This window comes from Colias croceus, chromosome 13 (assembly GCF_905220415.1).
Source record: "Colias croceus chromosome 13, ilColCroc2.1".
NCBI lineage: Eukaryota > Metazoa > Arthropoda > Insecta > Lepidoptera > Pieridae > Colias > Colias croceus.
Genome location: NC_059549.1, coordinates 7,125,051 through 7,151,671, shown reverse-complemented (window position 1 = coordinate 7,151,671; position 26,621 = coordinate 7,125,051). Strand labels below are relative to the sequence as shown.

The following is a 26,621-nucleotide window of genomic DNA, read 5'->3' as shown; positions in this document are numbered from 1 at the left end:
ACTCGTTTCTGGTTGTTGTGTGTTTAAAACATAAACAGATATAATGTTTTAAAAAGAGTTCTCATAATAAAATAAAAATAATTCGAAAACGGTCGATCTACATTCTCCAAAGTGAAGAAAATGTAGTATTCACTAAGACTACTTGCCTGTTCATTCTGCGATGACGTCCGCGCCGCCTCTCTCCTTAATTGGATGATCACTCGCTCTTTCGATTTTATTTCCTCCAGCTGGAAAAGAAATATTTATTATTTTCTTATTTAATATAATAAATAATATTATTATTATATTGCAAACACAATATTTGGTCTAAATTTCATGATTTAGTTCGAAAACTATAAGAGGAATAAAATGTTAATTCTTACGTTCATTTTCACATTTAAATTTAAATACGAATTTAATGGATGAAAAAATTAAATGTTATAAAATAAAACTCCTGAGGTTTTATTAATAAAAGAGAAAATCTAAATTTTGGACCCCTGAAGAAAACAGAGAGCAACTACGTCTATTGTAATAATTTCTTGATAGCACCATAATGACGAAGTTTATTCCTCAACATTTGCTCGATATTTAATACCTACCTGATGTCTATTGGTCACCCCTTGTTATTTATAACACTTACAATAATACATTTTTGTGAAACAAGTGCATGTCTCGCGTTTAAGCTCTTTTAACAAGCCTTTTAACTTGCAATGCATGTATGTTCGGGTGATCTTACAACTCTGAAGCAGATCTTTAACCGATTGAGCTGACAATTTGTATACAAGTTCAGTTTGGATGGCAATGCGTGTTTATCTTCACTTTATTCTCAGTCCAACATAACCGCATATTCAAGACGGCGGACCAAATATTTTAATTGCATTCCTACAATACGGGTATAAAGAATAACTCGAAAACTTCTAAGCTAAACCAATCTCCGAAATTTGGTAGAGTAACTCACGTTCACTAATGTCACTTATTAATATTATTAACTAAGCTTTTTTTAAGTAATTTTACCATAAATTTATTTTGTATCATATCGTGTGGTGTACATAATTTACGGTAAGCCGAGAGCTTCACCGTACTTGCGAACAAGTAAACTATTCGTGAATAGAGAAATGCTTACCAATTTCTGACACTGCGCTCTCGCATCTCTCCGCGCTGCTTGTTCCAACGCGTTGTGCTTAGCAACCTGCGCGCGCAACTCAGCAGCGCGAGCGCATTCTGCCGCCTGTGCAACCTGCAATATAAATAATCACTTATATTTTATAGATATTCTTTGAAAAGTCGTTAAATAAAATATTATATTTTAAACGATACTGTAGAATCAATTTATTACAACGTACAGGGGCCTGAATCATGAACACTCGTAATATTCCATGATTTCTTATGATCTGCAGATCCAGCAATTCACAACAGCATACAGCAACAATGTGACATCTGATTTATCATTATTATAAAATACACATTTATACTATAGCATATATTTTCCAATAAACTGTCTAGCAGTAACAACTAATGAAGTGTCGTGATGTTAGAAAATCACCACAATCATTAAACGTTGCCAATATTTTCTTTGCGCCTTAATTGACATGCTTTTATACACACTGTGACATGTGAATAGAGAAATTACTAACGCCCCCTATTAATTCTAAAGCGACCTTAAACTTTTCAGTTCGCCTATATTCTCATTCTGGATAACACGCATCCAAAAATGTCAGTAAAAATTATTTTCATAATTTTTTTTCTTCCTTTTTGCTGGTGTATTAATCCTACCAGTGTTCTCTACAAGGAAATTTTTGAATATCATAATGAAACTAACTTTAAAGCTGAGTACGCGTATCAAGTTGTTCACAAAATATTCAATGCATACAAGCAATGGTTCTATACAGTTACATTCTGTGAATTTACCTACTTTGAAAATAGAATCCTAAAGTATACTGAGAACTATGGTAATGGGTACCCAGTTATGCTTTTAAATGGTTGTCCTGATACTAACGTTACTAAGGTAAAACCAAAAATAAACATTCATGGTCAAACAGCTTACGTGGTAACTGCCAATGACTTATCAATTGACGAAAGTGAGTTTGCAATAGAAGCATTTATAAGAACAGGAGTTTTTCAACCGAGAGCGGCTGTTATTTTTGTTATTAAAACACCTGTACAAATGGATAGTTATTTCTTCTTTACGATGAAAAATCATTTCGAACTATTGTGGAATCGAAGGGTGACCAACTCCGTCTTAGTATTGTGGTCTGATTGTTTAAAGGTATATGCATACAATATTTTTTACAAAGAAATATTAGATATTACCGACCTTAAATCGGTGTCAGAACTTTTTTTACGACAGTTTGATGACCTATATGGACATGAATTGAAATTGAGTGTGTTCAGAACGAGTTACACATCAGATGCAACCGGTCCTCTTACATGTAATTCAAGCTTGGCGAAGACAGTAATGAAAACATTTAATGCATCATGCAAACCATTGCCACCCAGAGACGGCAACACGGTAGGTGATTTGTTAGATAATGGGACAGCTACAGGTGTAACTGCAGATTTAATAGATGGATATACTGATCTGGAGCTCAATTCCAGGATATTAAAAACAACATATTATGGTTATATTGACACCACGTATCCTTTGTCACAAGATAAATTGTGTTTCATGGTAAAGAAGTCAAAAAAACAATCGACATTTAGGACTACGTTAAATTTGATATCGACAAATATGTTGGTACTTTTCATGTGCAATGTGGTGCTGCTGATAGCAGTTACTCTTTTGGTTCGAAAAGTTGAAACACAAGTCTGGGCACTGAAGGATAACAGAAGTACATCAGAAACTATTTTAGACCTAATAAAGTGTTTCATAAGACAAACTGTGGATATACCTTTCGCAGGACCAATCTTCAGATGTGTTCTATTAATGATCTTGTTATATTCACTGGTGGTTGATTGTGCTATTGATGTAAGTATGTTACATTCAATTTAATATTAAGTATCTTTATGATAACATTATAATATAATTCTATAAAACGTATTTTTCTTCTAGGGAATTATAACTTCGGCTATAACTTACCCAAGATATAAACCGGATATTAATACTTTATCTGAATTGTTTAAAACAAATCTAACTTTCGGAGTGCATGGACGTTACTTTATTTTGTTTAACAACAGTTTAAGTGATGAATATTATGAAAGGATTCAAGAACGGATCGAAATAGTAAATGATCAAAGAATAAAAGAAATCATTGACCAAAGGGATTTCCAATATGCTCTGTTGTTGAGAAAAACTGACACTCAATATATTAGCCGTAAACCTTCAAATATGATAAGTGGCCGACCAATTTTTCATACTGTTGAAGAATGTCCAGTACCATGTCCCATTGTCTATGGCTTACGATACGGAAGTCCATACCTTCAAAGATTAAATTATATTTTGAATCACCTAAATCAAGGTGGTGTTTTACAGCATTGGACTCAATCAGATGAAGGATCAATTGGTCACGGAAGTACACTTTACACCGGAAACAATCAAGAACGAAAACCCCTGAATACAGCAAACTTACGGGAATTTTACATCGTTATGGCAATTGGTATCACAATTAGCGTTATTGCATTCTTGTGTGAGTTTTTTATAGCATCAATATGGCGATATTTGTCCCGTTTTAAAGTATTCGCCAGACAAAAAAAAACTTTGAAATAATGTGTTAACTTTTCATACCTTGAGTTTTTCGTGAAGCCCTTTATTTGCAGTTTTTAAAGACTGAATTTCTGTTGACAATCGTTTCAATTCCAGAAGTTTATTGCTCGCTAATGAGTCTTCGAACTTTTCTGGTTTGTTTAATGATCTTAATTGTTTCTCTAGCAAATCTTCTTTCTTTTTATATTCAGTCTTTAAATTTCTGATTTCGCTATTGAATCGGGCCTTAAGTGCTCTACCCTCGCTCCGCTCGATGTCGAGCGACTTCTTCAAGGTTGCGTTTTCAAGCCTCAAACGTTCGACGAGACTCTTCAATTTGTTGAGGAACGCTTCGTCGACGGTACGCTTGTGTTCTTCAGCTGCTACGGCAGATATTTGACTGGAGGTCGAAGTGTCGGTAGACGCCATTTTGTGACGTCTCCGGCTCGTAGGATTCGGGATTCTCGATCGTCCGCGGTCTTTCGCCTGGTTTGAGTCAAGTCACTTTACTGGTTTCGTTCTGGTTCTTGTTAGGTACCTGAAAGACAAGTGTCAATATTTAATTTACACGAATGATCGTGAATATCTTTATTTTGCTTAGACATGAGTCTAAGCAAAATAAAGATATTCATTTTTTTTAATTATCTACTCATTAAACTTGTAAGATAAAATTTCGATCCATCCTCTTTTTGATGACTTAATAAAAACTAAAAAATAATTGAATGTTGAGAGCATATTTTCTAGAAACTATTTTTTTTGCTGAGAAAGACTTTATTTATTAGTTACTACTACCTATTCATTATTTTGAGAAACACAGTAAGTAATTAAGTAATTAATTTCCGTATTAAAGTGCATATTTTTTAAATTGTGTAGGCACATACATACATATCTACTTCCTTCATACTTCATATACACGCTGTTGACGGTGTATGGAAGTATAATTCAATCATAAGGACCTGTGCGATTCGAGGACAACACAATTGAGCCTATTAACGTTGTCGGATGATATGACTCGTGTGACATGCAAAATTGCATCCACATTTCTTTATACCTGTTTCAATGAGGTGTATTGTATTAACTTATTTAATAAAAAGGTAAAAACGTTTCTCCTCATTCAAATTATAGTATTTTCAAAGATAACTATGTACTAAAGATATAATAAAAGTAATTCCGGATTATATTATTTCTTTATTAGTCATAAGATTTCGCATCTTTCATATCAAGGATATCTAAAAATATTTGTGCTCTCATGCACGGCGATTTGGTAGATATGTAAGTACCTATAATATGAATGTTACGGTTCACTTTATTATGAATAATACAGTCGTATTTATAGTTTCATATATTCCTGAAAATGAAATTTCACTCACGAATACTGTTATACAATTTATGTAGGTACGTGCTGTTAATACATATCTAGAAGATGAATCCTTTAGCACATATTACTAAATATGTAGATACTTCGTAGCTTTTAGTATTTTCTTTAAATTAAGTAAAGCTTTATCACCGCAAATATCTTTATTCAAAACTTATAAAACTAACGAAGTGTAATCCTAGAACCCCTGTGGAGTAATAAAATAGCAATTGATATGTTTGCACTATTTTTTGCAATGTTTTGAGTTTCGCATGGTTAAAGATATTTGAGTATGGTACGGATTATTATCGTTCCTGTTTCTGTTACTAGTTGTAATTTTTTTTTTCGTTGCAGTATGCAATAATCGTAATTACCTACGGATAAATTATTGACACAAGTAAAAGAATACATTTCAAATGTATTTGTTAAAGGAAATTTTCAGAGTTTAACAAAAGGGGGAAATTTCTGCTGAAGGGTTTTTAATAATTTTTTTTATTTTTAGCATGAAGTATGAACTAATAAGTTGCAATGGCAATTATTGTAAAATTGTTGTTTTAATTTTAATTAGCTATTCAGGTTGAAATTAAGTACATAATTGTCATTAAACGGAATGAAAATCGAATTTGAAGATGAGTTAACAAAGATGTAAAGAGCTTTTAAATGCTAAAATATTCAAAAGCATTTAACTTACAAAGTACGAGTGGGTTGATAGCCTTGTCCAACATTCTTTACTTACACAGTACCTATGTACTGAGTAATAAATAGACGTAATGTATAAAATAATCTATACAAATATTATAAAGAGGAAAGGTTTGATTTTTTGTTTGTTTGTTTGTTTGTATGAATTGAATAGGCTCCGAAACTACTTGGCAGATTTGAAAAATTCTTTCACCATTCGAAAGCTACATTATCCACGAGTAACATAGGCTAGGTTTTATCCCTGAAATCCCACGGGAACGGGAACTATGCGGGTTTTTCTTTGAAAACGCGGGCGAAGCCGCGGGCGGAAAGCTAGTACTTAATAATATGCTTTAATCGGAAGATATTCATATTATATTTATGTTTTGTCCTGAGTTGCCTCATGGTTGCGTGTCAGAGACAACCCAAAACTTGCAATTTTTTTTTTTTATTGTATCTTGCAAAGATAGAATTAATAAAATGTTTTTGCTTATAATGTTTAATTGCTTCTATAAAATGTTCTTATGTGCTGATAATGAATCGACCTCTGAATGGTATTTTTGACAAAAAATATGTAGATAATATGTAGTTATTAGTGTATATTTAATGTCGTTATGATTGAAGCTTTGCTAGAGCAGAATTGATAATATTTTATATAGGGCAATAATTATGGGCAAATAGAGAAATCAATATTTTTTACCATAGTTATATTAATTAAAGTCCTATTTTCGTTTTGAATCATGCAAACTAAAAGCTCTCTGTTATCAACGCATTTTTGTAACTAACAACATATTTTAAACTCTGGTTTTTCCAACAAAACAATTAACTAAAAGGCATAGGTATTCTATAAAACAAAAAAAGCTCCAAAAATTACATTCTGTACGTAAAAGCTTTAATAACAAATATTAAAGGTAAAATTTAGTATCGATCGTCCATCAACACCCCTGTTAACTCGTGCTTAGCAACCGACGACATACAAACATAAACCAACCGAAATAGTTTCAGGCTGTTGAACCCTTTGTTTTATTATTGATAACATCGACGGATTAGATTCTATAAGATTTGAACTATTTTCCATAGAGGAAACGTCTAGACTTCCTAGTGTATATTTTTTTTCATTGAAAGGACACTGTTTGAACGTTGACATAAAATCTGATTATTTTTCAGGTTTACCGTTTTATGCCCATCAGCAGTTAATGATAACGTATTTGAGATTTTTTTAAATACATCAATATTTAATTGTATTAATTTAATTTCTATACATGTTTTAATGTGCTTAGTATATAGAGTACGTACACATATTTTCGGGCTTTACATAGCTTTTTCTTATTTCTATGAAGTAAATAACATCTGCCCCAAAAAAATCACCCCGTAAATAATCCATTGTCCATTATGAAGAATTTATCGCACTAGTTGGTATTATCGTCATAGTTAATTAAGCCCAATTAAACAGTTTATTCAGGGAATTATCATGCCCCTAGATTCAAGAATACCTAATGTGAAAGAGCCGCTTTAAATTGTTGCATTGCACTATTTTGTTTTCCATTGAAATTGAATAAAGCTCATAATAAATACGAAATCCAAAATACTTGACCTTCATGTGGTCTCGATTCATCTAAATACTCGTATTTCATGGCGGCGCGCCAACTTCCCGCGCTACGTCATTTTTCATAGGAAATTGTAATGTACCGCGTGCTCATACACATTATTTTAGCCTATATAAATCTAATTTTTAAGTACATTACATGTAATATTTATTTGTTTTTTCCTTTTAGTTGCCATTTGATATGCCAATAATATAATAACAGCTGAATAAATTAGAAGGCTGAAGCTAATTTTCCCTATAAATTGGGTTGGCCTACACTCAGGGGAAAACGAATGTTAACGTCACTATAATTAGCTATAATTTATGAGAACCGTACGTAACTATTGTATAAATACGATGATAGAGCGAAATTGTATTACTTGTGTCTTATTGAGTTAATTTGAAACCCGCGTTGAGAATAAAGAAATAAAGCATCAGCTAAAAGCATTGTTACTTGCAATTGGAATCTTACATATTCAGTTTCATTATAACTACATTACTTTTTTTCGAATTAAAAAAAAATTATAAAGAAATAAATAAAGTTCAATTAAAGAAATAAAAAAAATACTTAATTTATAATTTTCATAACAGTTAGTTAAGATTAGTTTGCACACACTTTCTAATTTGTCGTAGGTTCCTTTCCCGCTATCTACTTTTTTTTAGTTATAAAAATACATACTTTAAAACTATGATACTTATACGGACTGACACACATTCAGACCATATAGAAATAATACAAATATATGTACCTACAAAGTTAATTTTTATTTGAATTATTTGGTGTCTATAAAAATAAAAGCTCTAAACATAATATATATCTAGGTATTCCTGATATTTATTATACATGCAACAGCAGTTGAAATGTCAGGCACTTTAATAAAGATCGAATGAAAATAAAAAGATATGTTCTAATTTAAAATGCACCTGTATAAACAAATCCGTTTTTGTAGTTAAAAATGTATCTACGTAGGTATATCTTTTCAAGAAAAGTAGAGCATATTGCATAGATCAAGCTAAATTCACAAAAACAGTTTATATTATATCGTTATATTTTATAATTGTTGTTACTAATAAGTTAACTGCAAAATTATCAAATTATTGACATCAATTAAACTAGGTACCTACGTTTGATTAATATGTCAGATATAAAAAAGTAGAGCTTTAAGTTTATTTTCGCCATAGTTGTAGTTATTGTTGTAATAATCTTTAAAATTACATGAGATCAAATATTATTTGTTTCATTTACAGCATATCCGGTAAATATTTTAATACCTTGCACTGAAGGATCCTGTAACATCCTCAAACACAATCACCAGAGTATCCGAACGCACAATTTTTTAAATTAAGAATGTCGAATCCCAATATTTGAAAAGTTGGTGTGTTGCATTCGTAAACAAATCACACGCGATTTAGGTTAAATTAAAAAAAAGTTTGTTATGGGATTACGACCGGCGGACCGCGCGGAGTGGACGTCGAGACTGGTGCTTGTGGGCGGCGCACCCGCCCTACCGCGCTCGCGTCATACAATAATGAAATATTTAAGTATGGCCTAATTTATTTAATGAGATAAATCCCTCCCTAAAAATAGTTAGCATTAGATCATCGCGCTGAAAGTTATTGACACTAACATTGCATTTCTTGAGCAATATAAATAGCATGCAAACATTTATGCTCAGTGCTCACAAGACAAAACTCTCGCAAGATTGTGTTTTCCCACCCTTAATACGAAAAAGATGTTAGAACATTATCAACCCGTATCTTTCTATTAATTCCCCGTTGTGTATTGTTAAGATTTATGTATTTTCATTATATTATTATAATTGACGTTAAAAATTCCACAAAGTTGCTGCCATGTAATACATAACAATACACTCATATATTTAAGATTAAAATTGCTTTCTATTTATAAGTAGGATGCAATGTGCAGACATTTTAATAGACTTTAACGCTTGACTTCCCAACGCATGCAGTCGACACATTCATTTGTACGTGTAACAGACGATGAGCGAATCCTGAAGCTATTGACCTAAAAATAACACACGCCCGACTGAAAGAATTGTTTACTATACGAAAATTGTTCACGCCTTAAACTGGCCTGTTATTCTCAAATCAGGACTAAAATAGTGATGTCATCATTTCAATGTCGATAATATCTAGTTCATATATTATTATCTATGCTTTATTTGTGTATCGATATTGCTTTTCTTCCTTTCCTGCCTCGAAGAATTAAGTAATCTAATAATATCTATAAAACTATGCCAAATCAAAATTGATATAAAACATACAAACCTTAATTAACTTAACAAATACGTCCTCATTCAATCCTTCTTTTACTATGAACAGCTATCATATCAAAATTCAGGCTTCAGCAAGTACTAGCTAATAAGTTCAACGAACCGATTTACCAAGCCATTATACTATTTGTTTTAGAACAATCAAAGGTTGAAATATAATCCCTATGATTACATTTCAGCCATGTGTGCGATAGAGTAATAGACTCTGTCACACCGTATATACTCTAATATTGCAAATATTGTGGACTTTGTGAGCGCTTACCGAAAAAAACCTCACGTTATAAAATATTATTATTGGGTATTCTTTGGCTACGTTCTCGTATTTTATCGACGTTATCGATAAAAGTAAATATCACTAGAGATATCCGAAACGGCATACAAATAACTATAAACAAACCTCAAGCTTACGTCTTAATACGGCTCGATCCAAATACACGTCTTATAACTACACCATACGATATTTTTTGTAAAATCTTTTTTACCAAAATATTAACTTCAGCTTTTACGCCAGTTAATAGGAAATAAACAGCATTTTGTAACAATATGAACAAGCTATTTCGATAAAGATTTTTTTTTCGGTTGATATTTAGGTATATGCTCTAACACGGGCTTTTGTGTGAAATACCATGAAAATACAATAATAAATAAGGAAATATACTTCTAGTTTCAAACTACAACAAGGAAACTTAAAAATATGCCTGCAATTTTTACGAGTGTTACAACTTATTTATTCCACCCAGTCACACCCAGATGTGAAACGTCACTTGGTCACAACCAAGTCACAACCATACAAGTCCAACTGACTGAAATTTGAGTCCTGACTCTCCCACATTTAGTGGCGGTGTCCCTGCTGATTGGGTGGAGCCAAAAGAAGAAGAACTTACGAGTTTTTTTAAGTACCTACCTACTAAAATAAAGACTGACTTGTTTTTTTCCATTTAATGAATTACAAAAATTATAATTTATATATTTTGACAGGTTTGAACAAGCTCATCATTTTATATATGTAAAGAACACAGGTGCCATGCATACTATGTACGCCAACTCATAAAGCAATAAATAAAGGCTGCTGCACAGCTTCCTAATAATGTACATACAGGTATAACCCGAGCAGATAGAGAATAGATCTGAAGATTGTGACGGGTACTTCTGATACGGTTGGCAAATGAAGTTCTATAACATCGTTTTTTTGGTTCATCCATTTTTGTTTTTAAAGTTTGTAACAAAAACTTAACGAAAATAAATAACAATCAAACGTAACGCAAACAATATAACAATCAAACTCAACAAAAACATTAATACCTATGACCTATCAATAAAAGCAACTAGGTATAACTTAATACCTATCAATAAAAGCAACTATAACTCGGAGTGCGACAAGTACCTAGCTTAAAGCGAATCCCGCCTGATTATTTTTTGCAACGCGTACTTCACTGTGTAAGTATAGAGTACTAGATTTCCGCCCGCGGCTTCGCCCGCGTTTGCAAAGGAAAACCCGCATAGTTCCCGTTCCCGTGGGATTTCCGGGATAAAAACTATCTATGTGTTAATCCAAGTTACCCTCTATATGTGTGCTAAATTTCATTGTAATCGGTTCAGTAGTTTTTACGTGAAAGAGTAACAAACATCCATACATCCATACAAACTTTCGCATTTATAATATTAGTAGGATTTAGAGACAGCGATAAATCGAGAACGCATGCGAGCGGACGCCATCTTCAGAATTCAGATCTATTCTTTACTAGATTTCCGCCCGCGGCTTCGCCCGCGTTTGAAAAGGAAAACCCGCATAGTTCCTGTTCCCGTGGGATTTCCGGGATAATAACTATCCTATGTGTTAATCCGAGTTACCCTCTATATGTGTGCTAAATTTCATTGTTCAGTAGTTTTTACGTGAAAGAGTAACAAACATCCATACATCCATACATCCAAACATCCATACATCCATACATCCTTACAAACTTTCGCCTTTATAATATAAATATATTAGATATACTTATTAGATCTGCTCGGGTTATGTATTGGGTTATGTACATGTACTACTATACTGTATAAGCAGTGAAGTATTTTGCTTGGCTTTTTTTTTTTTATAGTGGGGAAATCTTCCAAAGATACCCACGGCCCCCGGGGAAGGAGCCGTGGGTTATGTCGGATTCTTACCGACTAAAACCCCACTGTGTTCCGTCGAGCCGCTTTAATGATGGGGCCGCGGGTATTGATTAGAATTCTTCCGCGACTGCTTGGCTTAACCTGTGGGCATAACTGTCATTTAAATAATGATTTAAATGAGTGACTTCTTTTTTCAAATATTATCAGGGACACTATAAGAACTCGAAACGCAAAATATCCAGCAACCTTCTATCCCGTAATTTATATCGGTAGGTAGTCAGGATTATCAAAGCCTACTCAGTTATCATTAATAATCCGAAATAATCAAATTTATAGGAAACCTATCAAATAAAATAATTAATAAGCGTTTAAGATACGAGTGTTTAGGCACACTTAATTTACGAGTAATGTAATGTAATTTAGAATTTTATAAATCGTAGGTAGGTAAGTACCTACCTAATTAATGAAAGTACCTAATAATTATTTTCGTACTCCTCTACAAATTCCTAATGAAATTAAAAATTATTCAAATGACATTAAGGGCATCCATCAGTACTACCAAATCATACATGCCATTAATTAGGTACCTATGCATTTTATTTTTAATTCCACAAAATATAGGTACTTGTACTTAATTATTATGTTTACAAGTATGAATCATCCAAAAATTCCTGTTCCTGTGTAAAGATAACAAGAATTTATGTTACCAAGAGTAAAAATTACCATCGTCAAAAAATACGTTCCATTTTACCCTTATTATACTGGGTGTCGTCCCATTTTAACATTTAGCACTTAAATATTCCATTTGTAAAACATTTTATTAATCAATGTAAGTATTTAAATGCATTTTAACAATATTAAGCGAAATTTTACAACTATCAATAGCAAAACTTCACTATTAATCATTTTTTTGCTTGCGAACTTGCGTCAAACGAATTTATTTTATTGAGATAAAGTGAGTGACATTGACGTTTGATAAAGTCTGTCTGATGTTCTACGACTTTGTCCGTCCGTGATTAGCCACTCCTATCTCGGCAAGACTTAATTAGTTTTAATTCATGACAATCTAACGCAAGAAATGTAGTTTTGTGTATTATATATTGTTATTGTGGTGTTGTGACTATTACGCTAAGGTGCTCAAAGAAGTCACAATGACGGGACGCTCGGGTCGCGGTGTGTTTGGAAAGCTCTTCTCCAAGAAGCAAACAAATAGAGATGAAAGAGTTACTGAGATTGGTATGCCCACCAACGTTAAACAACACATCCACGTGAGTAGAAATTTAGAAACAGGGATGTTGGAGGGTTTACCCGCATCATGGCTTAGGCAATTGAATGCACAAATCTCACCAGCCGAACAAAGTGAGAATCCAAATGCTGCTATTCAAGCTGTTGCGTTCCATAATTTTCATGTTTTGAAAAAGGAACAAGCAGAAAGGGAGCCATTCAAGCCTATAGTGACTGAAGAAGCCATTACAAAAGAGGGTATAGAAATGAAAAAGTTTTTAGCTAAGAAAAATGCTCACCAAAGTCAAGATTCAGATATTTCAATAGGTCAAAGTAGTGAGGAAGATGTTGGTAGTAGTACAGACACATTATCAAAACGACAAACTATGCCTGCCGCACCAACGAAGAATAGTATTAAAAAGAAAGATGCAATGATGGATTTAACAGCTGTAGTTCAAGATCTTACCCTCATAGGTACAGAGCCCGAAGAAAGTCCTATCCTTAGGAAGAAAGAAATGATAAATGCTGCTATGAGTGATGAGGAGGTCTATGAGGAATTGAAAAGAATTTGTAATAAAGATGATCCATATGTGAGATTTGAAAGAGTCAAACAGCTTGGTGCTGGAGCCTCAGGTAAATAACATTATGTTAAGTGCTGATTTTCAATCCTTGGTTAAAACTTATTCATCGAATAACGTATTAAACTACCATTTCAAAAATGTATTCTAATTGTCCGTATATGACAGTTTACAGGTGACATTTTAAAATATTCGTGTAATACTTTATTGGACGGATAAATTTTAACCGAGGATGGAAAAATCGGCCCTTAATCACTTTATTTTACACTTGTAGTATTCATGGTTTAATGAATATTATTATTTTTTTTCCATCTCTTCTCACCTCTAATAGGTTCAAATATAATTTTGAACAGGGAAGCCAAGCTTAATTTGAAGAGAATTATGTTATCAGATAATGATAAGCTCTCTATCACTAAAATGTATACTATCACTACACACAGTACCTTGAATACTTTTATATTAGAAGTTTAATACATATTGATTATGGTTTCATTCATGGCTTATTTTTTTTTTTATTTGCATTTTGTTGGTACTGATTTTTTATAAGCTATGGAAATATTTCTAAACTTGTGGTTTTATTAATCAAAGAAACCACATAGGCAAAGCTAGCTTACCTATATTCTCAACCAGGCTTATTAAAATTTTGTAACTTATAAGATGTCTAACAACAAATTCATCTACAATTGATAGAAATAAATTACATCCTGTGTTTGTTAAGACGTCCAACCTTGAAGGTTGTGCATTTTTATCAAGGCAAAAAGCTATGTGATTTTATCCTCCTTTGAATTAAATAAATTGACCTTCATTTGTTGAACCCAGTATATGACAATAGAACTAAAATCTCACACGTTAGACCATTGTCCACTTTCAGTGTATTAACAATATTTTTTTTATTTAAATACTAAAAGTCAATTAAATCTCCACCATATTTTATTCTGTTATATCCATTTGAATGAAAAATAGTTTTTTATTAAAAGAATGCGTAATTTTACGCAATATATTGTCAAAATGAAATAATTCTTACCTTTATGAAATTATTAAAGTTTCAATATAAATATAATATGGACATTACAAGATAACAATTAGTGTGAATACCAACACACACATAATAACATACATAATCCAAGTTGTGGTTATGAATTAAAAAATCCACTAAATCCATGCCACTTTGCAGTATTTAAACATTTCAACCTATAATTAGATCTGCTGAAAATATATCAAATGCCATTTCAGAGGAGATTAATTACGAAAAAAAATAACCTAAATATAAAAAATAAGTGGTTTTTTTCCATTATTATTTAGGTTGCTTTTCATTTTTATAAAAAAATAAGTTTGATGAAGAACTATGTAGTTGGATTTTTAATTTAATATAAAAATATTTATTTAAATTTGTAACATTTTTCATGTAAATTAAATGCTTGAAAGAAACTTATCCAATTATATTAAACAAGAGTTCCCAGAAGTAGATTGATATATTTTATATTATCTTATCAGTTTGTATTATACAGCTGACCTTGATTATTTGATTAAATATTGGTTTACATTACTTTGGTATGCAATTTATCTAAAATTAGCTGTGCCCCGCGTTTTCACCCGCATTGCTCCGCTCCTGTTGGTCTTAGCGTGTTGATATATAGCTTACCTTCCCTTAATAAATTTTCTTTCATTGGCGTATTGTTCAATTATTATGAAATTATTGTAAGAATAGCTGTAAGGAATCAGAAATAAATAAATGGGATATCTAACACCGAAAGAATTTTTCAAATCGGAACAGCAGTTCCTGAGATTAGGGCGTTCAAACAAACAAACTCTTCAGCTTTATCATATTAGTATAGATTGAAGAGCCAATTGAACTTTACTTTTATATTTTTCATAGTTGACAAAAAATATCATGCAAATTATTCATATATATTATACTAGGTTTCCGCCAGCGGCTTCGCCCGCGCAGTCAAAGAAAAACCCGCATAGTTCCCGTTCCCGTAGGATTTCCTGGAATGCGTCATTTTCCCGGGATAAAAAGTAGCCTATGTCCTTTCTCGGGTATCAAATTATCTTCATACCAAATTTCATGAAAATTGGTTCAGTAGTTTAGGCGTGATTGAGAAACACCCAGACAGACAGACAGACAGAGTTACTTTCGCATTTATAATATTATAGTATGGATTATATTCCAAAATACAAGTACCTAGTATGTATAAAATTATTAGTAATTTATACATATTATTTACTTTATTCGAACCAAACCTTTTTGTTATTGTGTACGGTTTCTTAACCATACAATTTCAACTTAATGTAAATACAAAAATCGTATTTGTTTGTTGTAACTAGCCACGTCTCATAAGAATATCTTGAATGCACTGTTACAATTTAGATAACAAGTAATTTATCACTGCAGTTGTAAACAAACACATTCGTAAGTGAACACATAATACCTATACACATTGAAATATTTGAGTATGAATATAGGGTATAATTTTTTTTATTAATATTAAAAAAATAAAGGGCATTGAAACTTTCTGGCATATCAAACCCGCCGCCATTTTGATTTTTTTTCAAAATCGCGGCGCACGATTAAAGTGCTAGGTATGGATAGAGGATACATAGACAAACAAAAAATGTCATAACATAGTACCCTAAAGCGTCACATTAGCGAGATAATTGGAGGTAAATAACAGTTTATTGGAAGAAAGTAGGTAGATTCATTACATAAAAACATACATACATTACATAAAAATGTAAGTAATGTAATGAATACCTCTTTTCTTCCTGTAATAATAATAATCTACCTGGGAGTGATTAGTTGGAGATAATATTATGCATATAGACACGTAATAAGTCTATTTTTAGTGTTTGTCGTACTCATAAGTGAATATTTACCTCCAAATATCTCGGTAATGTGGCGCTTTAGGGTAACTACTATGTTATTAGACATTTTTTGTTCGTCTATGTGTCCTCTATCCATACATACCACTTTAATCGTGCGCCGCGATTTTGAAAAAAAATCAAAATGGCGGCGGGTCGATATGCCAGCGTCCATACAAAAAGTTTCAAACCCCTTTTTATGAAATTATTATATGGGATGTTCGTATTTTAGCCGTTAGAGAACATCATCCTTAAACTGCTTCTTACGGACCCATATGAATTATGAAACTTGTCGCAAAATCCATAAAGGGTTTTTTCCATATCTTTGATTTGTGCCTGTTCTTAGATTTTCTTTTTTTCCCACAGGTGTGGTGTTCATCGCGATTGACAGCAAAGACAATTCAAGAGTTGCCATAAAAGACATCGATTTGACAAAACAAACTAAAAAAGATCTCATTCTAAATGAAATTAATGTGTTAAAAGACTTTAACCACAAAAATCTGGTCAACTTTCTAGATGCTTTCCTCAGTTATGATCATTTATGGGTCGCTATGGAACTTCTTGATGGAGGCTCTTTGACTGATGTTGTAACTGAAGTTGTTATGAAAGAAGGTCAGATAGCAGCTGTCTGTCGCGAAACATTACAGGCCATTGCCTTTTTGCATTCCAAGGGCACTATACATAGAGATATCAAATCAGACAATGTCCTTCTTGGAATGGATGGTACTGTCAAAGTAACCGATTTTGGTTTCTGTGCTAATATTGTTGGTGATGAAAAGAGACAGACTATGGTTGGTACACCATACTGGATGGCACCAGAAGTGGTCAAGCGAAAGCAATATGGAAAGAAAGTAGATGTGTGGTCCCTTGGAATAATGGCAATTGAAATGATTGAAGGTGAACCACCATACATGAAAGAAACGCCTCTAAGAGCTCTTTATTTCATAGCAGCAGTGGGGAGACCAAAGATACCGAGATGGGAGAAGTTGTCGCCAGCATTCCAAGACTTTTTGGACAAATGTTTGCAAGTGGATGCAGATGATAGAGCTACAGCTGAAGAATTATTGGAGCATCCTTTCCTTGAATGTGCTATGGAACTTCGAACATTAACTCCACTCATAAAGGCTGCACAAAGAATATTACACAAGAATTTTGACTGAATTAAATTGACAGGAAAGCTTCCATTTTAGATACTATGAAGTCTTTATTTTGGCAATAACGTTTTTACACACGATTTTGATAATTATTTTAAGCATTCTGAAAACTTTACAATCTTATGATAATAGGTCCATATCTTGAGTATTTTTTTACTTTGATCAAATATGATCAATGAGTAATTCGTCCAAATATTATGCAGTGCCAAGTATAATAAGTAATATTTTTCGTAGTCGTTACTCGTTAGTGTGTATTGGCTAGAACGTATTTATAAAGATGCGGGAATTAAAAGTAATCAGTGTAATGTGCTTTAAATGCCACGTCACATAATATTTATATTTGAACGTGAGATAAGGTTAAATCGTCATGCATTGTTTTCCGCTCGACGCAGGCTTATTCGACATTACATAAGGTCTACCGTTTTAACGTTTACAATGTCGATCTTTTCATCATAAGTTCAATTACAGGCCTAAAATATAAACCAATGTATACTAGACCTCTGTAAATAGAAATATTATTAATATTAAGGCATTGTGTTCAATGTTCGTAAATTCGCTAGGGTATTGTGACTGTACGCACTAAGCGTTATATCTCTTGTCTTATCAATGCTATAGACTTGATATCGTATCTATCTAAAAATAATATGATAAAAAATCTTAGGCTAGTGGTGTAATGTGTAAATTTTTACAAATACCTAGGTTTTGGATGCTTGTCTGTTACTTAATAATTATTATTCTGTCCAAAATGGATTTAACGAATTTTACGTTTATAATTGAGTATTTTTATTGGCGTTAGGTTTATTTGAAAAGTTAATTAGGTTTTGGTCATCTTAAATGAATTACATTTCTGTTAAAAATAAGACTATTGTACGTAAGAGCCTAAAAAATTTAGATTGCGTTCTTATTCTTTTCTGAACACTATACACAGTGCAGCAAACCCCACACCAAAGCTATTCTTAACCAATTCGTTCCCTTTAACAGGATAATTGGGTTTGAATTGTATTCTGTGACAAGTGTAAAATGACGTAGGACGTAGGAACGCTATTCGACGATGTATTGCATTTGCATAGTCATGGTCGTGTTGAAATTCGATTATGTAACGTAGGATTGTTTATTAAAATTCAATTAAAAATAATTAATTGCTGGTTGAGATAAAATTAATTTAATACATATTTATAAGACAATTTCCGTGTGGATGCCGTTAATAAATTTTCCCTCATTACGATCTGGAATAAAATAGGAGTATTTGACGAAAAAACCAGCATAACATTTTGTCGCTCGAGCGAGTAGGCACTCTAGTCGGGCAATTACCGGATTTTGGTATTGTTATTCTGGAGCGCGTATATTTAATAAAAGTTAAAACGATCTAAGGTGTTCCTCGCTTTTGGACATTGAACAACATATGGGCTGATGAGCGTGATAAATGTTAAACTAAAACTAATTATATTATTTTATTCACAATCGTAAATGAGCGAAGATTGTGCGATTAATATCTGTATTCTTGGATTGTTAGATACAAACCATTAAAATTCTCATCACAACTGTAATAGTATAAACATTTAATATTAAAATACTCGTATAAGTCTCTGGTGAATAGGACATAATAAATATAAATAGTGACTCTATACCAAAAACATACCTACATAAGAATTTTAAATATCTTATGAATACAAATAAATAAGTGAAAATTGTAACTTCTTCACAATTTAATATTATTAGCCTCATAAATTTAAATGTGTCACCCTTATATCTGAAAGAAAGTAAAATATTTTTTGAACATGTTTCTCTGACATTCCTTATTTTTGCATCATAAACTGACCAAATATTTTTATACTTGACTTTGTAGTGCTTCTAGATTTAAGGCTTAATGTTTAACTGAGACTGTTCCATTTACACATTTTTTCTATGCTCATTATAATTCCCTGACTGGCCATATTAATATTTATATTTTTTGAAACTTATGAATGAAACCACACTATTTTCTTATTTTATAGAAATTTATTGTGCGTCATATTGTAATAATTTTATTACTTACAAATGATATATTGTATTCTGCACAAGTATTAAGTAATTGTGAACATAATATGCAAATACATATTATGTAATTTAAGCGCAATAACCAATTACATAATTTAGGAGTATTTTTTGTTATGTACAAAACATAGATTGTGATTTGTTAAGCATTATCTTTTGCAGTAAATATTAATTCACTACAAATGTTACTTACTAAAACATTTTTACTAGTCTACACGCACGTTTATGTATAGTATGAATATGAATTATCCATATAGTTAATAGTACTGTGTTGAGAAATAAGTAGTACAAAGATTTTAGTGGGAACTTTAAATTTTTGGCTCTGCTGTTCCTGAATCTAAGTGAGAAGCTTGGGCTTATTTCTGAACACACCATATTATTATTATGCTATAAATTTGTGGCCATTTATTTTGTATTGTATTCATACCATAATTATGTAGTACATATTTGTTAAGTAGAACTGTATAATCACGAGAATAGAATAGTGAATTTACATCAGCATTCAGCAGGCAATTTGATTATGATTACATACTGTGAAAGTATCTATATTTTTTTTTGTATTATGACTACAGAGATGGACCGCGGTCCGAGGAGGACCTCTGAATATTCCATACAAGAAATAATCAAAATTTGAATAGTTTTTAAGTAACTCGTTTGGATAAATATTACCAAGAGTGCCTGCTTGTATGTAGTATTATAATATCGATTGAAGTGAATAAAAAAATAAGAAATTTTCAAATAAGTTAGAAACAACACTAGGGCAAACCGGTTTTTTTTGGTATTTACGCTTAAACGCCCTGCCGAAGTATTAAGCTTTCACTCATATTTAGAGTTGTATGTAAAAATTGCTAATTTCTTTGGATTTATTCATTTCATTTTATAAGCATTTTGCTATCGCACAACGAATTGCATTAATGTATTAAGGCTATACTATACAGCATAGTGATAAGTTTGTATACACCAATGACACTTTTTGAACATTTTATTAATAGAGTTGCCTATTAAATTATTTTTTTAAATAATTGCAATGTATTTTTAAAAAACCTCCATTTTAAGTAGCATATTTTTAGATAGATCGTATTCTTTATGAGTTCTTATTCTTTTAAATTTAATTTACAGTGCTTTATCATCAATACAAGGTTACAAATAAAAAGGCCATGGTAAAATAAATAAAAATATATTGACACAATAAAGCATTGTATGCTAAATATCACAAGATTTTAATTCCAAATGTCAGCTATGTATCTTTTTTCCTTTTGCATATCATTCACATATTTTTCTGCTTCCTGTTTCGTTACATTATCATTTCTGATAATACAATCAATCAATACTTCCTTAACTTGTGATGCAATCACTTTAACATCCCCACAGATATACACATAAGCACCGGCTTTGATTAATTTTATTACTTCATCTGCATTTTCTTGAAGACCATCCTGAAAAACAAAAAGAATTATGAAGTCTGGTAATATTGTCATATATTTAATAAACCTCTTAAATTCTGTTTAAATTAGGCTGGTTGCAGAGCTTGACCGACCGTCAGTGCATACCGTCGGTCCTGACGATATGCATCAACAATTGTATGACTATGACACTAATACGCATGACAATACGCGTGCGTATGGTCGGTCCTGCTATGAACGGTTTTATGTATTTCCATACATATGACAAACGCAACTGATGTACGCACTGATGGTCGGTCAAGCTCTGCAACCAGCCTTATAATATAATTTAATATGCCTTTCTCACCTGTACATATTTAATTTTGCAATTATCTACCCTTGAAAATGCTGTACTCAAATTGCTCAAAGCACCATTATTCAAAAAGTTAGTTAATTCCTTCTCATACAAATAATCCAAAAGGGGATTTCGGCAGCCAAAGAAAAGCCATGCAGGACCCAAGTCTTTATTTGAATTATTTTTTAAATATTCTCTCTCTTCTAAAAACCCAATGAATGGAGCCACTCCTGTGCCAGGACCTATTAATATAATAGGTGTTTCTGCTTCACTAGGGAGAGTAAATCCATTCATATTTTGTCTTAAATAAATTGGTATCATGATATTGCTCTCATTGTCAAGATTCAAATTCTCCATTTTGGCCTCTAAATTGTCATTTAATATTAATTGTTCCAACCATCCAGTTGTCAAACCTCTCCTCTTATTTCCAATATCCATAACAGAAAAACAGATCTTAATTGTATTTTGGTGTAAATTTAAACTATTAACTATTGAATAAGGCCTCGGTAGTAGTCTAGGTAGATGCTCAAATATGACTTGTATTGGTGGTTTGCATGATTTAAACATACACAGAAGATCAAGTAAACAAATGTTTTTGTTTAGAATATCTGATGTGTACTTTGTTGATCCTTCTTTACTGCAAAGGTATTCCAGAACTTTTCTCTCTGTTTCATCTTTTGTATGTCTAGATAGTGCCAACAGGAATAGCTGAAAATATACAAAATGGTTATATTGCATTTAACAAGTGGAATCATTACATAATATGAGGATTATCTAATCTATCTAGTTTATAGCCAAGCAGTATAAACTAAAAAATGAATTACCTTTTTAACTACCCCTCTTAAGTCCACACAGTGTGTTAAAACATGATCTACAGTTGATTTCACTGGTATGTGAGGAGGAATTTTTGCTTGTTTACCAGGTTCTATAAATAAGCTGTATTGCAGGTCCTTAACATCATCAAGACCCAAATGAGAGATGATGGTACTCACTTCCAATGCATTGTTTTTTGGTATTATACCTACAGTATCTCCAGGACTAAAGGTAAAGTTACTACCCTGGAATATAAAAGACAAAATAATGAATATAAACAGTCTGCTTAAATATTAGAAAAACAATAAGTTGCAGTTAAGTAATTACTGTTATAAATACTTACAGTTATATCAAAATCTATCTCATAGATGTCCTTGCAATCATTGTTCACGGCAGATAATCTCCGCCAACTCTTTATAGAACTTAGAAATAGGTCAGATCGAGCAAATGGTAGTACTGGTTTCGATACAACATATTCTGTGCTGCAACACTAAAATAAATATTAACTTTATAATTTGTAAATATATTCGTATTTTGTAAGTATGTAAACATACCTCGGATTTCTCATAACTAATTTGTAGGAAGCATTCTTTTACACTTGGTAAAGTAAAACTAACCAAAGACGTGTCTTTTAAAGTTTCTTCGATTATACCTAGATAATTTTGTAGGAGCACCATATTTAAGAACGTCCGCTAATTATTTATTGAATCGATAGCTAAACTATTTGTAATTTGAGTAACATTACATAATAATTATGATTCACAAATTCCTAAAAAATAATATTATGTTTGCTTGGAAGTTGGAGGTCACATTTTGAATTTGAAACTTGTCAATGTCAATTACTCAGTCGTCAAATTTGACACCGTAGTCCGTAGACCTCGGCCGTAGACCGAGCCGTAGACTCGGAAGCATAGGTAAATAATTACTATTTATCTTACCGAGACCACGGTTAAGTAGCCTACTCACGATTCAATTTCAGTAACAATCTGTAGACACAATCTGCAGTGAGCTGACAGATTGTGTCGTGAATAGTATAGTTGAGGGCACGTTGGGGGCGTAACCCAACATGTTGTGTATTGGATCGGCGCGGAAGCAACCCGACAAATTGTCTCAGCAGATTGTGTGCGTGTTGAATCGTGAGTATTGTGATTGCTCCAATCTCGGCTCAATCGCGCTGCGCAGTAATCGCAAAATGGCGGTTTTGAGATAAACGCGGGAAAGACATTTTTACATATTTGAGGAAGATGTTTATATTTTATAGCCGTTTATACTTTATAGCCCTTGAAATCTATCAATAAAATTGGAAAAAATACAAGCTTTACAAAGATAATTATCTTATATTTCATAAATTAGTATATCCATTAATAATGCGTATTATTGCGTTGAGGTTTAGCATCAGGCCAGGCATCAACGTGACGTGCACACGTTGTGGCAAGCAATCGCGGAATGAAATTGTATCAGCAGATTGAGGGTTGGATGAATCGTGAGTAGAGAACGCTCAATCGCGACTTCAACAAATTGTGTCAGCAGATTGTGGGTTGTGTTGAACCGTGAGTAGGGCCTTTTAGGCTACAAATTTTATTAGATACGTTTAGTTATTAAAAAAAACGCGTCTTTATAATTATGGTTATTTCGGTTAGGTACCTTACCATTTTGAAAAAAATAATTGATAGCGTCCAATAACTGTTACGATTCTGTTTTTATTTTTAACCGACTTTAAAAAAAGGAGGTGGTTCTCAATTCGGCGGATATATTTTTTATTAGTATTATTTCTAAAGTTTTTAGTAAGTCCTAGTTAGTAGTAGTCGTTAGCATTCATGGCTAATCCACAGATTTTTCGTAAAATTTGTTACAGTTGGGCCTAGAGGACACACAGTACGTTTTACTAAGAAAACAAAACTTTATGAGATAGAAAGATGCGATGCAAAGGAACGTATAAACAGCTCTAAGGCCTACGCCGTACCCACGAGGTGTTCGATAAACAGTTTATAAATAAAATAAACACGTTCGGACATCAATATTTATTTCAAATTTCAACGGATCCAACTGAAAAATAAAATAAGACATAAGTAAGTAATATGGAAATAAATTATAAAAAATATTATACTCTTTTAATATCTTACGATCCATAGGAACTCCGTGATCTTCAGTAAAGCCTTCTACACATTCAGGGCAAAGAGTTGTATCGCATGGATTCGGCGTGGAAGTAGGGAACGCAGGAGTTAATTCCACAGGTGGAGGCTAAATAATAAAACAGTTAGAAATCTAAATAATTAAAAAAAAAATATTTATAGCCGAAAGTGTCTACCTCCAATCTGTATAAATACGATAGACGACAAGGATCCCAAGTAGTACAAAGTGTGGCATTGTGCATCATATCTTTCCGAGGTTCATCACCAAAATAGTCGAATGTTATAACGATATTGTTATCAATTGCGCACAAGCTTAAAAATTCATCCACTGAAACCTACAGAAAAATCATTTAACATGAATGTACACTCATGTAAAAAAATGTATTCGTAACAAACCGAATATCAATTATTAGGTACTTACTTTTGTTTTATTGCCGCAATCCAAGGTTCCATTTTGAAAATAATTGTTCTCTCTTTCACCATTACCAAGACAGAACATCCAACCTTCATGGAAAGAGTATTCGATGGGTGCCACTTCAGCCTCTATGCATGGATCTACAGGGACTGGAATTGATTGCTTTCCATACGTACATTTTCTTTCATGCATGTTAGCTTGCACTCTGTAAGCGTCCAAATCTGGTTCTGAACCTTCTGGGCATTTGTAGTAATTACCTAGGAAAAAAGGAATAAAATATATATGATAAATAAATAAAAAAAGAAAGCTCTTGCAGATTTGGCCTATTCTCGTAAGTGACAGGTTCTGAAAAGTTCTGCTCAACTTGGTCATAACAAAGTAAGTACGAAAATTAGATATTAGAGACGATGCATTCATGTAGTATGTACACACTACACAATGAAATTCGAGAAAACAGCTATATAATAATACCGTTTTGTATTATATACGTCGTTTTCTTAGAAGCGCTCACTACTGTCCGAACGGTAAGACCATTGCCACCGCTTTTTATGTTTTCCATTAACACCTCTTGGGCTGCTCTCTGTTCCCGTGACCATTTGGCTGCCTCCTCAGCGAGTATCTGTCGACTTACTTTGCCCTCCGATTGTAGGGACTATAAATAAAAATGAATTCTTTTATAAAAACCCGTAGCTTAGAAGTTAGAACGTAGAATAAGATGCATATTCTAATTATTATTACATCGATGAACGTGTACTCAGGCCCCGGAATCACAGACACAATAGAAAATCTATTGTGTCGTGGCCGGATTGGGCCGCTCGGGGCTCAATGGGTTAAGATATAAATTATTATGTAAGTAGGTAAATTTATTATTCAGTTACTTATATTAGTTAGACAACTATTAACTATTTACCTTTTTTTATTTATATTGTGATAAATTATTTACCTGCGGCGGACTTTCCATAATAACATGTGGTCTTCCAAGTGTGTGTTGCCAAATCAATTGAGCGGCAACTTTGTGTTTGGAGCTATGGTGAAGTGGTTGAATTTGCAGTATTCCGTACCACGCTAGCTCTCTATAAACACTATCTGGCAAGTATCCCGTCTAATAAACAAACAATCCGGATTTTCCGGATAAATATTAGGTAATCTATATTAATATTATAAAGCTGAAGAGTTTGTTTGTTTGTTTGAACGCGCTAATATCGGGAACTACTGGTCCGATTTAAAAAATTCTTTCGGTGTTTTCTAACACATTTTTCTAGCTCATTTATCTTGCTATAATATAATATTATAATATTAATATAGGCTATAATCTTGCTATACTATAATATAGCAAGATTATTTTATAACCTATAACGCTATTGGTCGTAGCGTGATGATAATATCATCGACCATACCTACTAGTTAGGAATGCTTATCTGTCGTTGTGTTATACATGCGTTTTTAAAAATTCATCTTGTCGGTCACAGTTGTCGGTAGATGTGTCGGTAGATAACTTACCGGCATGAAATCCATATGCCACTGAAAAAAAAGTTTCTTACTTATTAATGCTCTGTATATTCTCAAGTGTACAGAATTTGTGTATTTATATCTCCCGTTTACCTACCTCCTCTTCTGGTTGTTCGGTTGGAGCCATATCTAATCAAAGCAAAAGAAACATAAAATATTAAAATATCAACTCTCACATTCCTGATTACTATTATGTATCCGAAAAGTATATTTACCATCATAATCTTGAGAATAAACTGCGAAAAACTAAAAGGTTGAATGATTAATAATGTAATTATAGGGCATTATTTATTTTATTTTTGTTTATTTTATAATTACCATTATAATGAATGTTACTAGACATAGTACCATATTTTCTTTTGAATATACTTATGATCAAGAATTGTAAGAAAACTTAAGAACTGTGAACATAGTCAGTGTGCAATATGCAGTGATTAGTTTATCGCATATTATCAAAACCCATAACTTTACTCTGCTTGTTAGTT

The 26,621-nt window shown here is 32.4% G+C and overlaps 4 protein-coding genes across 6 annotated transcripts in view; 1 reads left to right on the top strand and 3 right to left on the bottom strand.

Moving 5' to 3' along the window:
• The window catches only part of LOC123696603 (myosin-7B), a 90,534-nt gene extending 81,765 nt beyond the window's left edge, over positions 1-8,769 (bottom strand). The window contains exons 1-4 of one of the 2 annotated variants that reach the window (XM_045642890.1): positions 8,548-8,769; positions 3,701-4,196; positions 1,103-1,216; positions 147-227 (exon numbers count right to left, since the gene is read on the bottom strand). In XM_045642890.1, the coding sequence (XP_045498846.1) occupies positions 147-227; positions 1,103-1,216; positions 3,701-4,087 (582 nt within the window). In that variant the 5' untranslated portion in view covers positions 4,088-4,196; positions 8,548-8,769. The remainder of the gene's footprint in view (positions 1-146; positions 228-1,102; positions 1,217-3,700; positions 4,197-8,547) is intronic. The other variant, XM_045642889.1, reaches the window with a different exon arrangement.
• A 3,901-nt stretch (positions 8,770-12,670) lies between these two features.
• On the top strand, positions 12,671-20,552 carry LOC123696596 (serine/threonine-protein kinase PAK 2). Its single transcript, XM_045642876.1, has 2 exons — positions 12,671-13,535; positions 16,709-20,552. Exons 1-2 carry the CDS (start codon positions 12,830-12,832, stop codon positions 17,500-17,502), a joined length of 1,500 nt encoding a protein of 499 aa, XP_045498832.1. The 5' UTR covers positions 12,671-12,829; the 3' UTR covers positions 17,503-20,552.
• Positions 20,553-20,691: 139 nt separating this feature from the next.
• Positions 20,692-22,853, bottom strand: LOC123696597 (methionine synthase reductase-like). Of its 2 annotated transcripts, none has more exons than XM_045642877.1 (5): positions 22,635-22,853; positions 22,424-22,570; positions 22,092-22,325; positions 21,280-21,975; positions 20,692-20,966 (listed from the first exon to the last, which is right to left on the bottom strand). In XM_045642877.1, the coding sequence occupies exons 1-5, from the start codon at positions 22,755-22,757 to the stop codon at positions 20,751-20,753; spliced, it is 1,416 nt and encodes a 471-aa protein (XP_045498833.1). In that variant the 5' UTR covers positions 22,758-22,853; the 3' UTR covers positions 20,692-20,750. The 2 variants fall into 2 exon arrangements, with proteins under 2 accessions (XP_045498833.1, XP_045498834.1); XM_045642878.1 differs by having other exon boundaries at positions 22,424-22,562; positions 22,635-22,787.
• A 1,235-nt stretch (positions 22,854-24,088) lies between these two features.
• Positions 24,089-26,607, bottom strand: LOC123696599. The gene is made up of 10 exons (XM_045642880.1): positions 26,455-26,607; positions 26,352-26,382; positions 26,234-26,265; positions 26,128-26,148; positions 25,571-25,729; positions 25,099-25,279; positions 24,634-24,884; positions 24,389-24,547; positions 24,204-24,321; positions 24,089-24,126 (listed from the first exon to the last, which is right to left on the bottom strand). Exons 1-10 carry the CDS (start codon positions 26,485-26,487, stop codon positions 24,107-24,109), a joined length of 1,005 nt encoding a protein of 334 aa, XP_045498836.1. The 5' UTR covers positions 26,488-26,607; the 3' UTR covers positions 24,089-24,106.
• Positions 26,608-26,621: the final 14 nt, after the last annotated feature.